This window comes from Thunnus thynnus, chromosome 4 (genome assembly GCF_963924715.1).
Source record: "Thunnus thynnus chromosome 4, fThuThy2.1, whole genome shotgun sequence".
Classification (NCBI taxonomy): Eukaryota; Metazoa; Chordata; class Actinopteri; order Scombriformes; family Scombridae; genus Thunnus; species Thunnus thynnus.
Window position 1 is genome coordinate 35,635,217 of NC_089520.1, and position 15,018 is coordinate 35,650,234.

General features: G+C 39.1%; 1 protein-coding gene across 1 annotated transcript in view; it reads right to left on the minus strand.

The window, feature by feature from the left end:
• Positions 1–402: 402 nt before the first annotated feature.
• ptprga (protein tyrosine phosphatase receptor type Ga) overlaps positions 403–15,018 on the minus strand; it is a 483,716-nt gene continuing 469,100 nt past the window's right edge. The window contains exons 21-29 of the mRNA XM_067588517.1: positions 13,409–13,544; positions 12,086–12,232; positions 9,791–9,884; positions 8,969–9,045; positions 7,923–8,051; positions 6,666–6,812; positions 4,677–4,819; positions 1,723–1,858; positions 403–1,274 (exon numbers count right to left, since the gene is read on the minus strand). Of these exons, the coding sequence (XP_067444618.1) occupies positions 1,125–1,274; positions 1,723–1,858; positions 4,677–4,819; positions 6,666–6,812; positions 7,923–8,051; positions 8,969–9,045; positions 9,791–9,884; positions 12,086–12,232; positions 13,409–13,544 (1,159 nt within the window). The 3' untranslated portion in view covers positions 403–1,124. The remainder of the gene's footprint in view (positions 1,275–1,722; positions 1,859–4,676; positions 4,820–6,665; positions 6,813–7,922; positions 8,052–8,968; positions 9,046–9,790; positions 9,885–12,085; positions 12,233–13,408; positions 13,545–15,018) is intronic.

Below are 15,018 nucleotides of genomic sequence, written 5' to 3' on the forward strand. Positions count from 1 at the left end.
CTGTTGAAGTTCATTCAATGTTTCAAATGTAAAAATTTGGAGGTGTTTGTATGTGTGTGTTTGTACGTGTGAGTTCAGATGACATAGCAGCATACAAGAACGTAGAGGACTGAGGGAGTCCGCTTCCAGACGGCTGTGGATCAGCTGTGAATACTGGAGTGGTAAACTATCGGACGCAGTGAAAATCAACTGGCCTGAGACGAGAGGCCACAAAGGACATGTACAAAAATCACAAAGTTATTATGATAAGGATATATTTATATATGTATACATACAGTATTTCCATATATTAAAAAGCATAATATGAATTATACAAAGAAATAATAAAAGTTCACAGTAGCAGTTATTACACCACCTTAGGATTTCTAACATGGATGTGACTCACTAATAAGAGGGAGAGTGACATCAAAACAAGGCAAAAAAAAAAAAAAAAGGTGAAGAGGAAATTAATTTTGTAAAACAAGAGCTACTTGTCTGTGGCAATAGGTTCCAAGATCTTGGTTCTCGTGATAAATGAGTGGTAATATGAGTAGTATAGATGAGCAGGGAAGAGGAGGAGGTTACGCTGAGCTGAAGTCAAACAGCATTTTGTTACTGAGGCGGAGACGAGTTCATGCCTTCCTCCCTCCACTGTCTTAAATCAACGATACGTGGCAGGCAGAACAATGTCCTTCACAGAAGCAGTTGGTTTAATAAGGGCCAAAGCTGTGGAATGTCAAAAAAAATCAGAGCTTGAGTGGAAAAAAAACGCCAAGTGAGTCAGCTGTAGTATAGGCAGTAACACTGACATTATATAGTGCAAACAAGAAAAGACAGAAAAGTGTTTCTCGTTGCCTACGGCGCCGTTGTGAAACTTAAACACGCAGGTGCAAACCCTTCAGTAGGAGAACATTAAGACATAAAATGGCGAAAAAAATAAATATCAAAAACTTTTCAGTGTAAAAAAGTAATCAGGTTATTCATTTTAACCAAGAGTCTGGCAAAAAAGGCCTCAAAAAGTCTTGTCCACAATAGTTCCTTGACGGTTTACAAAGTTAAGTGCCTCTTTCATGGGCTCAGGGAGCTCGCAGGGTGTTTGGACCCACAGGACGCCCTCAGCTCAGCTCTGGCCCCTGAAGGGCCTCTCAGACCAGTGACTCCATGCTCTCTGCCTGGTCGGACTGGTCTGACATGGACGCCATGGTCCCATTAATGTTCCTGGCCAGAGGACCCGAGACGCTCTCCTTGGTGCTGACGAGGCTGAGCAGAGCTTTGTATAGGTACTGATACTGATCCTGGGGACCGGTTCACACACACAGACAGACAGAGACAAAGACAGCCAAAGAGAAGAAAGACAGAGAGGAGATCAGGTGAGAACAATAAATGAGCAGCATGCTTTACCATACCAGAATAAATGTTGTTTTTTCTTCTCAAACTCAGCATAATTCTAACAAACTGACATTTGAAAAAATACCATCAACAACCACACACTGTAGCATAGACCGTCATGGAAGCCAGCAAATTTGCTCTCAGGTTGATGCTTAAGTCTTTTTTTTATTTTGATTGGTGGCAATCAGCCATGGTATATGAAGGATAATCCACTCTGACCTGTGACATTATGAAAAATATCACATTTCGCTCTTTTCCTACACTCTTTGCACATCTTCTATCAAGGGATTGTTAAGAAGTAAAGTTAAACTGGGATCACAGGAGATCATCTACATTGCAGGTGTCAAGACTCACAATGTCAGTAAAGACTCCTGGCCTCATGAGGTTGATCATCTTGGCCACTTGATAGACATCAACGGCACCTTCACTTTCCAGCTGCTGAGACAGGGTGGTGAGAGCACATAACATGCCGGCGGACACTGCTCCCAACCTGATCACACACACACACACACACACACACACACACACACACACACACACACACACAGGGTTTGGGGTTAGCTTGCATGCCTTCAGTAATAATATAATAAATGTATCTCCTGCACTAGTTCAGTGTACAGATTTTGCCATTTTGGGCACAAGTAGAAAGCTCATGAAGTTATTACATTTTCTCTATTCTGTTTAAAGGTGTCATTAGAGGAAAAGCTAATGGAGCATCCAAAATTACACCAAACAAAATGTACTGTTGGGCCTATTTGTAGGTGGAAATCACAGTATGAGGGAAACCACTCACGGTTGCTCCGTTTAATGTCATCTAACTGCTTTTTACATTTTATGGTTTACATTATCATCAGTATAGCAAAATGCCTTTAAACAGTATTGTGTGCACAGAAAGACTGCATATAAATGACCCACTGTTGTGGAGAAGAATAGGACATTTAGTAAAAACTTGCGACCAACATCAATGTTTTTTTTAAATAACATGCCCAATGATATTAGTCGCAGTATTGTTCCAAAACATATTCATTCATTTGGTGTTTTGATGGTGGAAAGCACGTGGCTCCAAAGTTCTGTTGAGATCTGCTATGATACACATCATTTTATTCTTCCTTTATTGAGGCTTTTAGTTTTAGTTGTCACCTGTCTGTATGTGTGTATATGTGTTTCACCAGATTCTTACACTTCTTTTGGTGTCATTAACAAGTATAATTCCTAATCAAGGTTGTCCACCAATGATCAAACACCATCAGAAAGATTTAACACTCTGGAGACTGTCAATTCATCGGTGAATAACAGTATCTTATTTATGTCTGTACACCATAAAATAATATTGTCAGTGATTTACAGGCATACATGATGTACTTTCATTGAAAAAGCCACAAAAACCAATTGGGATCAAATCATTTTATATGTAAATAGGCAGCATTATAGTTCAGTTTCTAACATTTTCTGCTGTATTTGTGTGTATAAATGGTGAAATAGTTTTTACAACCTTGAACCGTTCTGTAGTAATATCTTGATTGATTATCACTAAAGATTTGTAAAAATGTTATGGGTGCCTGTGTCATTTTTCTTGTTAGTTTCCTGGTAGCTTTCACTGTATTTTGCAAAACTGACAAACTTGTAAGTGTAAGTGCTTTCTGTCACTGCAGGATATACTGCTGCACTTTCACTGACCACCATTACTCAGGGTCAGTCTCTGATCCCCCCAGGAGGACATATCTGTGGTATGGCTGCCATTTTCCTCTTTTCAACATTTCACCAAAGATCTTACTGCTGCTGCCTCCCCTGACTGAATCTCTGAGATTATACCCAATGGCCACAGGAAAATCATTCTCTGGACCCAAAAACCTCCTGATCTGGAAGCACTGTGTAGACGAGATGTCCTTGACAGCATCTCAGGCTGGGAGTGAAAACCGTCCTAAATCATGGATGTCACCTCTGAGATTAAAGATTTATTAGTGTGTGAATCCACCTGAGGATGACAGCTCAGCCCGGTGTGAGGCTCTCTAGAGAACGCTGGGTTCCCTTTACAATGTAAAGGGTCTCCTCTTCCATTAGCAGCCCTGTCAGGAGCACCACAGAAACCGCTGCTAACAACCCCTGCCTGGCTGAATAATGAGTGTGCAGACAATTAGGACGAGTTTTAACTGACAATCTCTTAGGTGCCTGCGAGCTGGCTGTGCCATAGCAACCAGATGAAGTGCTCAATTAGTCACTTTTCTTCTTCAGGATGCGACAAGAAATCTTCATTATTCTAATGAATAAACATGAGCATAGCTGCTGGATTAGAGTGTCGTTCAAGAACACTAATGTGTGTCAATACTAAAGACACTTTCATTATGTTTAATTGGGCAGTTTGTGGGAGTATCTGTGGGTGGGTGGGGGAGTCGGGGCTGGAGGGGCTGTCACTTGTTGTAATGGAGATGGCTGTTTGTAAGTAAAGCAATATGTGCCTTTCCTCTTTTTACAGTTATGCTGCCAGTGTCTCTGTATGCACAGTGGACACAAAATTAATATTAGGAATAATAAGAATAGTATAATCTCAAAATCAATATGACATGGTATTCAGTTTCATTTTAATCATGCAGCAATTTAATTAAAATAAAAAGTCTGTCAGCAAAGATTCAAGTCATCATGGTGTCAACATTCTGTCTGAGATCAGGTGTCGCCATCCGAACTGAAGACTTTTTGATTACAGGCTAAAATGTATCAAGTATCAAAAGTTGACACTGAAATAGGGATAAGATACCTCAGTAAAACTAGCTGACAGACTGGAAGAATTTTTTTTTTTTACCAGCATGTTTATCACCATTTCTTCCAGTTTGCCAGCCAGAGCTGCTGAGCTGGTTTTTCAAAATTTTCACATAAATCATAATTTGCCAAATTTTTAGACTGTGTTTTATTTAAGCAAAGTCTTTGTTCAGCTGTTGTGTTTGTTGACTAAAAATTAGTAGGGATTTTAAAGGGAGAAGTACGTTTTACTACCATCTTGTGAGTACACACATGCTTGATTATCCTATATTTTTGTATGAGAACAGCCTATTTGACTCTTGCCAAAGACTGATGAATAAACCAGTCGACACGGAAATACATTAAAGATCAACAGCAAGTGCTTTAGTTCCCCTCATTTGATCATTTCCAACTATAATTTAATATGCCAACAGGACCAATAAAGTACAATGTCATCTGCTGTCATTTTCCTTTAGCCTTTCCAATCTGACACATAATAATTAGCTGTATCAACTTAGAAATGAACTCATGTTTTGATGTATTGACAGAATAAAGAGCAAAAGAATCAGACTGACTCATCATGGACGATGGTTGGTCCGTCGCGGATGGCCGCCTCCTCCTTAATGACATTGATGAGCTCGAAGGTGCTGCTGATGGGTGCGTCAGGGTTCGGCCACTTGGGGCACTGAAAGTGACGCACTTCTAATACATAGTCATCCTAGTAGTCAGACAGAGGGTGAGACAGGACGAAAGACAGCAACACAGAGAGACACAAGTTACTTACAGAGGAAGTTAAATGAAAGGTTTCCACATTCATCTTCAACTCAGGAGTGTGAAGCAAACTAATCAGATTGAGGTCTCTTATGGTTCCAACAGCTGACAAATTCATTTTGGTAAAATTCTATTTAAATAAAATGTTCTATCAAAAATGTTTTTTCCTTTTCTAACATTTATATTCACATTCAAGACAGAGACTGCTGACTCAGTGACTATGAGAAGGTTTAAAGAAGTTCATATTTTGTTAGAATATTTCAGAAGTCGTTCTCATGTCAACTAAAATTTCATTATGAGACATCATTGGTCTTCTTTAAGCTTTCAGCTGACATTGTGAGGTTTGTGTACCTGAACAAATGAGGCAAAATATGGACTATGGAAGCTCAATAATGATAAAAGTATTGTATAAGCAGAAATTGCAACCAATCTGCAAGTAAAGATATGAAAGACATGGAACATTCTGATAAGGAGACAATAGATCCATTCCTGGCAAACACATCTGCTGTTGCTCATTTCACAGTTAAAGTCTTTAAAGCATAAGGCTGCCAATTTTCTATATTTTTCTGATTGTGAATAAATCTCATGTGCACAGCCAAACCAACAATGAACTGATCTACTAACATGTATTGTGTGTGAATGCAAAGCCTGATATATCTTATTCCTCTGTGCTGTAGACCTCCGTTGTTGTCCAAAAACTATTAAAAACAAATCAATGAGCCACACCGCTGCTTCTTCTCTGTTTCTTCATCCATTGGGACAGTGGTTACCAAAACCTATTTAGAAATGGCTCCAAAGAGTAAAAATAGCGATAGTAAACCACCACTGTGCATGCGTGGAAACACAGTCTGTTTACATGGCTTTGCTAGCTTGTTGTGCTACCTGTCACAGTCTCTTGACATTGTACTTTTCTTTGAGAACTTTATCATGTAGTACAAAGTCAGTGCAGTGGTGTGACTCAACAACGTGTTTTTAACAGTTTTTGCACAATGGAGGTCTACAGCACAGAAGAATAAGATATATCAGGCTTTGCATACACACACAATACTTATTAGTTAGTAGTAGTTCATTGTTGGTTTGACTGTGCACATGAGATTTGTTGACAGTAAGAAAAATGTAGGAAATCGCCAGTGAAACCCTTTAAGACAAACAAGAAAGCTGATGGGCAACAGTGGAATATTAAAGACAGAGTGTAGGGCATACACATCCAAAAAATGTCTACAGGTGCTGGATCTAAACACAAACAGAAGGCAAAAGGCCTGACAAAGAGCCCTGTTAGAACGGAATGTTGCTCTGTTCATTTGCTGGGGGCTGTCAGTAGTTTATGAATCTTTTTGGAATATTGCCTGATGTTACTTAGAAGCTGGAGACTAAAAGGATGATGCCTCACTTCCCGGTCAAATCCAGAGGAGTTTTCTCTTCGCCCACATGAAATTTACACACAAGGGATATAAAAACTGAGAGCAAGCAGCTTTGAAGATAGTGAGCAAGGAAACTCTTGTTGCTTGTTCAACTCTACAGATGCAGTTCCTCTGGAGGCTCCAAACATCGATCACACTCGGTGCTCTGTTCTCACTCACCCTCAAAACGTAGACTACATTTACCAATCTCTCCCTGCCGGTGTAAAATCTGGAAATGCTTTTCCTATTAGTACAAAATGGTGAAGCCCATAACTAATATGTCCTTCTGTTGTTTCACTACATGAGCATTTCAGTGTGATCATACTTATTTAATTAGTACATGCAGTTCTCCGTTTCTCTCTCTCTCACACATACACACACACACTGAGCAACCTGTGTAGCTTCCAGGATGAAGTCGTGGATGCTGATCTGCTCCTCGTTGGACAGACAGAGTCGGTCTTTACTGATGAGGGTGACAGTGAACGCCTCGCAGTTCATGGCCTCCTCTCTGCTGGGCCAGTACACAAACTCATCCTCTGCCTGAAGAAGAGACTGTTTCACTACTGTGTTCACTTAACCATGTATCACAGGACACAGTATTACTGTAGTATGTTTTCTATTTACACAGGTGAGGAAAAGCTTCACTCAGTGCAACATTTGGACTGCAATTTCCATTTTCAGTGTGTAAATAACTAATGTAATGACAACAATAAGAGGAAAAACAACAAATTTGAACATCAACAGTTGTCTTGCAGTCCCCGATTTGTGAAATGATCTCTTACTGTTTCACACCTATGGAATACATAACCCATCGAGTCTCGGAATTTGTATTAGTTGGATGTGCTACCAATCAAAGAGATCCCATGATCAAGAATTTACAAAATACACCAGAAAGTCAAGCTCAGATGTGACCCAAGCTTTCAGTTACAGGCTTGTTTCTCAGTCCTGTCTGGTTCTGGTCATGTCACTTTCACTTCCAATCCGGTTTAAGGTGTGACAGGCAGCACTTTAAATGTTAAACTTGGTGCTTCTGCATCCCCTCAGTTCTGATCCTGCAATTTCTATATAGATTGTCTGAGTTTATATGGAGCAAAATCCATCATCATGCAATGCTGAAATGACTATGGCACATAAAACCTGTGTGAGATAGATTTGCAGTTTACGCAAACTCGTCTTTACTCCATAGGTCTTAAAATCCCAACAACACAATGTAGAAGTCCTGCTGTCCCACGGAAACCCTGCAGAAAGCACACAGGACCCACAAGCAGATGTCAAGCTTAAGCATGCTTATGAACATGCATGCGTGTGTATGGGTGTGACCCACAAGCACATGTTTGCATGGGTATGACTTATGCTACTAACCACAATGACACAGAATGGAACTCTTGCTCATGAAGGTGTGTGTGTGTGTGAGTGTGTCTGCTTGGGGGACTGCTTGTCCAACTGGGGACAAAAATCATGTCCCCAATTGGGAAAAAGCTGATTTTTGGGTCAGCAGTTAAGGTTAGGTCTTGGCAAGTAGTGCTTATGGTTAGGGTAAGTCTCCAGGAAACAGATGGAGTGTTATGTCCCTAAAAGTGACCATGATCTGATATGTGTGCGTACATGTGTGCGTGCGTGTATGTTTGTGTGTTTGTGTGTGTTTCCTACCAGTCCATGGTTGGCAGGCAGCATAATAATGATTTGTGCATTATGGTCCCAGATCATTCTCCAGAAGTCTTTTGTGGTGTGGGGCAGAGGATGCTGGGTAATTATGAACTCATTACTGCGGTAGTAACCCTGTAAAAACAACATGTCAGTGGGAAAATGACACACACACCAATTACACAACCAATGACTGACTTGGATTCAGGTTCAAATTAAAAACACAGTTTTAACACATATTCTTGTTGGTGTATTGTTGCACATACTGTCCACATTTTTTTATACTGAAAAGACTGTTACATTGGAAGATGATTTGACTAATTAACTGCTGAAGCCTCATAATAGCTTCAGATAAGATTTGGAATACCTTCTGGCACACAAGGAGGACTGTGGATTTTGTCCATCACTTACATTAAAAGGATCTTTTAATAGCCACTATGAAGAGGAGGAATGATTACAGCAACCAAAACCTGTGTCTATGTTCATTTGTGCACCAGAGTATTGTTTTAAGACAGACTTGAAAAATGTAACACTGCTGAGTAAATCACAAGCTCATTATCATATGGTTATTTGAACATTTGGGATCTGCTTGCATTTTAAAGAACTAAAGAGAGCTTTGAGGCTTGATTCAAATCTGTGTGAAACCTGGCATCTGCTGGTGAAAGCAGGATACTGAACTAGCTAGTCAGCTATTGGCTGAGCTAGGGTTTCACTCTCTTTTTTTTTACATTTGTCCTTAGCAAGTCCTCAAACTGCGATCCTAAATTGCTGGAGTATCCCTGGTTAGAGGTAGAGTCCCTCATTTTGTTATAGCACACCTAAATTTCCACATTTCATCCTGATTCACTTGATGTTTTGGATACTAAGTATGACCCGTGTAGAGTTTAAAGATATCAATGTTGAGCTGGGAGGAAAAAATTGGGCATTTGGACATCATTATTCTAGATGAGAGAGTGCACAGTCATGTTGACTTGATGTAACCCGCACTGAGTTAAAACATTAAGCAGAGAGTAGAGAGATCAATGATTGACAGAAGAAATGGAAGTGCTGACCATGATGTAAGAGGCGTTAATGTAATCGGTGCCTTTCATGCCGGGCAAAGGTGCTAGGCCGACCCTCGCTCGCTCCGCTGCTCACAGATAGAGAGAGAGAGAGAGAATGGTTTATTAGAACAGAGCAATCACAATGACAGCTCACTCTGTGTGCATTCATTCATTCTTTGCTGTTACTGGTTGAGTGTTGACAGTTCTTGGTAATTCTTGGCTGGTGATTCAGAGAACTGTGGAACAGCCAGTGACTGTCAACAGATCATGTAACCGCTGTAGATAACGGAGAGTAGCTGAATAATGATACTGAGACCAGACAGTCTGTAAACAATAGAGCAGTACACTTTATTGTAGCTAATGAGCTTTTCTAATAAAAAATATTCTTATACTTAAGTTGCACACACAGGGCTGTCCTTCTTGTTCACATTTTTAAAACCGATAGCACATGTTGGGGGTATCTGATTAAATAGCCTTTATGTTGTGTATCAGTATAACATTTTGTAAGTTAAACATTACAGCAAGTCCTGGAAATGTATGGTCACACAACCAGTTATTAGGAAAGTTTTAGGTTCTGTATGTCAACTTTGAAGAGTTGATCACTTTTTTACCTGCTTACTTGTGCTGTTTATTGATTTTCTATGTAGCATGCTTCTACAATGTGAATGCTGTAAACTCACAGACAATCTATTCACCGAGTGTAGTAATGTGAATGGTTTCTAATTGCAGCTGTTTTTGCTGGAAGTTAGTATTTTCTGCTGCTTGGTTATTGCTGCTGGAGGCAATTTCATTTCAAATTTAATACGTTTTTACATGTCATGTTACACTTACATGGCACCACAGAGGAGTTTCGATTTTTCTCTTTGTTGCACTCCTTCTGAGCGTTGAAGCACTCCATGAATCTGGCATTGCACTGTGTAACGAGCTGAAACATAAAAGATCAAGGGAGGGAGTGTTAGAATTTCTCACACATTGAATTGCAAACTAACTAAACACAACCAAGCTTTTTGATTTTGTGCAACTAAAAGATTTTGCAACATATGCTTGCTTTTCATCTTATCCAATGTCTTTACCCCATCCATTTATCTTTCCCCTTATCCTAAAGGCACCTTGTGGAATTTTTTAACACAGTCTATGGAGCAATCGTTTTTGAGCGGTTCCCTGTTTCGATTGTATCTCCTTTCTATGCATGAGGACTCAAATGAACACTCACATGCATACAGGCAACGCAATATACATTTCTGCTGATGGTTTCACACTATTGGACTGATTGACAGTTAGTATATAATATATGTAACAGCAAAAAGTAGGGAAGAGGACTGCTAACTACAAAGACATATGTAAACAATGCAGGTTTCAAAATATTCAAAAAATTGGCTTTGCAAAGGTTTTCACAGGGCTTTTTGGTGAAAAAACAATTAATGTAAATATAAGTGTAAAAAAACTCCATAGGGTACCTTTAACCCTTGTTTCTCAGTAAAACATCTCCAGTGATCCAGTGCATAAGCTAACTGCTCATTAAGCTACTCATTTTATATATCTACATGTGTTAAATACACACACACAACATGCGAAAAAGACAGTAAACAAACGAGAGCTGAACACATGATGCTATGCACACACTGAGATGAAACTGATCCTCTTATCTAGGTGAACTCCTGCTAAGTAAACAAGCACACTTCCCATATGTCAGACTGTTGACTAATAATAGGCTACCTTTAGCTCAGGATAAACTTGTACAAATATTTACTCTAAATCATGAGGGCCTATTATGTGCCAGGTATGGTACATTTGTGAAAAATCTGTGTGGTTAACCCCTTATTGAACAGCAAAAGTAAACACATTAGCATCAGATCATCATCTCTGAAGGACTTCAGCCTTGTCAGAGGGATTCTATAACAAAACCTGCAGATAAAACAGAAAGCTGCTCACAATAGAAAATCTCCCACTAAGAACAGAAAACACAGCAACCAAACTAGCTCAAAGAAGTTGGGCAACAACCACAAAGACCAGAAGGAAAACACAAGAGCTACAAACAATGACTAAATTCAAATCCTGTCATGAAGGCATAAATGAATTACCATAACAAAGGAAGCTTTTGTTTTGCACACTCACTCCATCTAGTCCAGACTTTGGACTTTATTGTGGCACATGTGATGAAATAACAAGATCCAATTACCTCCCAACCTCATTCTACATACAACCAACACAAAGCAGGGCTGCATGATAAGAAATCTTTACAAATTGATCAAAAAAAATGTTATATCAAAACAAATCAATATTGTATTGTGATTTTCATTGAAAACCTATAATTTGTTCTGTGCAGAAAACTACAGATTTGTTTTTCCTGGAGGAGTTTTCCATCATGTTTGGTTTTTTTTTTGCCCTGAATCCCAGGCCTTTGATAATAAGCACCTTCCATTCTGTTTCTGTTATGATTTTTATTTACATTGTTATAAATTAATTAGTTACTTAATGTTATGATCAGGGGTTAAATTGGGCTGGACATTTACTGAGAATATCCATAAATTAATGCTCAGTTTTACAAACAGGGACGGAAATAAAACATGGACCTGCCTGCTGTGTTCAGTTCATACATGCCAGCTAAGATCTCTGAACGCAACACAGCCCAGGTTCAGTTTAAGCTAGCCAACAGCTGTTAGCGTCAAGCTAGCTATGAAGCAGGAACAAAACCAAAAATTAGATTTTGTATTCAAAATAAAAACACTAATACATAAACAAAATACATATTCAAAACATAATTTAATATTGTTTTTTTTACTTGATTATATGGTGTTCTTCTCTTATGTAATGTAAAATGTATGTATTTTTGCTCTGATACCTACATGTCTTTAAATGGTAGAAGTATTTGTTGTATTCGTCTGAACTTGATTATCGTTATTATACACATTTCAAGATCTTATTTAAATGTTTTGTATATATAACTGAACTAGTAAGCTAATAGTAAGCTAAAAGTAATAAGCTAGTAATATAAAGCTTATACAGCTTGTAAGCTAACTAGATCTTACTCATTACCAAATATGCCACTGGTGTACTTGTATTTTATGTGACTAAATATACTAACTGTCACATGAGATGAAAACTGATTCTCATTTGTCCCTTCACCTTGAACTGTTTCTCCACATGTGTGCGGCCGCTGTGTCCTGGTGTTGTGATGTTGTTGAAGTAGCTGTGAAGCTGGCTGGCCGCCACTTCTGTCTCCTTCCCCAAGATGGCTTCCATCAAGGCATCGTGGATGAAGATGTACTGCTCCTGGTGGACAGAAAACAAGAGGAGTGTTTAACAGCTGCTGTGGAAGATCAGTGTGGGTGTGCAGACATAAAGTCTCATTCTGGGGTTGGCATGCCTAAACCATTGGTTTCATTGGCTTTCTTTTGCATATTTTGCATAGCTCTCAAAATGGATCAATGATATTTTTTAAGATGTGTTTAGCTTAAAGCGAAATGGTCACTGGAGTTGGTCGTCAGTTAATGCAACAGAAAAACAGACTGAACAGAATTCAGTAGAGCGTAGAGTAGATAAACTTAACAGGAGCTGCTGCCACAAAAGACAGATTTAACACTTAACAAAGGATATTACTGAAGTTATTACTTTGGTCACAAAACAATGGAGGTTTATTTTTTTTACAATGGTAGATTTGTTTGATCGGGTCTTCTATGGTAGTTTTGTTATTAACTGTGAGTGACAGCGTAACTTTTTTGCGAAAAAAACTATATTCCAAGTGGGTTCTGACCATTATTGTTCACATTGTCTTTCTTTCCAGTCTTACTGTTGGTCGATCAGTCCAAAGATACTGGATCTCCACAACTACTGACTGTGGATATTCACCGTCCCCAAAGGATGATTCCTACTGTTATGACCAAGAGCTTTCTTTAAGCATCAGTATCAGAAAAACTTGACAAACACTATGATTCATAAAATGGCACAAATTACAGTACTACAGTGTAGCTACACAACCATATTTTCACTGTGGATATTCATGGTCCCCTGGAGGATAAATTCTAATGTTTTTGGTGACCCCCTGCCCTTTCCTTTACTGCTATGCTCAGGAAAAAAACACCTTCACCTTTAATGAATCCCCATTAACACAAAATTGACTTAAAACAATTCCATTCCAATTTTCTATTTTGGTAGCCAAAATAAAATGTCCACTTTAGGTAATATAATGCAAACCCGTTAGAATTTGGTGATTCCATAATCTGACCTGTAGTGTCTACAGGAGGGTTGGATGACACACATTGACCCATTAAGATAGGTTTGACATATGGCACTGTGTTTGGCTACTATTAAAGACGCTAAACTCACCAGAGGAAACAGTGAAGTGCATGAATGAGTTCATTGTCCCTGCTCTCATAACATAAAAGCTGCATTTGCCCAACACATTGCTCACACACATTTCGGTGCACACATAGGCATACACATACAAACCTCAGTCTGGACAAGGTAGTTGCGTTGGGTGCGTATGTGTTTGAGGAAGGCGAGTACATTAACTGTGCTCTTGTCTTTGATCTGCTGCAGCATACTGTCGATGACGATGTATGTCCCTGTCCGACCCACTCCAGCACTGCAACACAATACAACAACAGTGAGAACCAACAGGACAAGCCAAAGGACTTCATGAGATAAATGTATTATATCTAGGAAATAATGCACTTGAATGGCTATGACATGGTTGTTTGGGCGTTTTATGCTTGTATTAGTGTGCTGACATAAAGAAGAAGAAAGCTGACAGGAGATGAGGTAGACAGACCTGAACCTGTCACACCATGATTACACACACTTAAACACCTATGACATCAAGGCACACTATTGCCCATTGCTGATTCACTGCTATCCACGGCATACTTGCAGAAGCAGTGGGTGTAATACCACAATCCCTTACATTTTTATTGACTTTCTAGTAAAAGTGTCTCTTTCCTTCCCACCATATACAAGCTCACTATAAAAACCTATTTTGCAAGCACAAAACAAATTTCAACACTAATCAATGTGGGAGTCACCTTTGTGGAGTGTTTAGCAATAGATTTATAAGTGCAAAATACCTTTTGATAGCAGGTGGGGACAGAATTGTCTGCATGTTTATGCAGACTTTCTCTTCAAAGTCTCATGTCCCAGTTTTAGCAGTTTGTATCAATTACATGCAAACTCTATCTGACAGCAAAATGGACCTTTTCATGAAATGTTTGTGTTAATTGGTCACTGTGAACCCTGTCTTTTATATATAAAGATGTTTATTCCATTTGTCAGCATATACCTGAAGAAGGTCTTTGACTGAAACGTCGTATATATTAAAGGATCTTTATTGAGCAAGTGAAGACAGTGTGCGGGTGTCCCTTCTTCCTTTTTGTTCGTGCTTTGAATAAACTTCCATACTCACAAGCTAAATACGTAATATCCCTACAGGAACTGTATTCCATATTTGGATGTTTTCCTCATCTGTGACAAAACAATTTTAACCACTCAGAACAGATAAAGAAAATGAAGCAAGAAATACAGATGATATAATTAAAGGAACAGTTAGGAAAGGTCTCTGCATGGCCACAAATACAATCAGCACCAATACTGTTCTTACTAATTCAGTAGTTTAGTTTCCTGTGGTTTTAAAGCAGTAAGGTAAATGTGATTGTGCCTTTGTCTGCTCTGTTTCCTGCATAATGATGTCTGTACATGTGTGCCGGTACAAAGTGGTAATAATGAGTGGTATGTCAGCAGCCACAGCAGCGAGGCAGTATGACAAGTTATTATCAACCATCACAGTGCAGATGATAGCAGAGAGCTTCATACTCATTCCCCCATTGGCCATGGGCAGTGGACAATGACCAAACCAGTAATTTCCCTGCCTGCCTTACATTAAAATGCCCTTAAATACAAGCTGGCAACTGTGACTGCAGGTTTCTGCTTAGATCTGCAGTTGTAGTAATTGTAGCTGTAAGTGTAAAAGACAGAAGGTGTGGGTGTTATCTTATCAGCTACAAATAGCTATGTGACATCTCTGTGTATCAGTGATAAGTGGAAATACATATGACTGGAGCATTTTT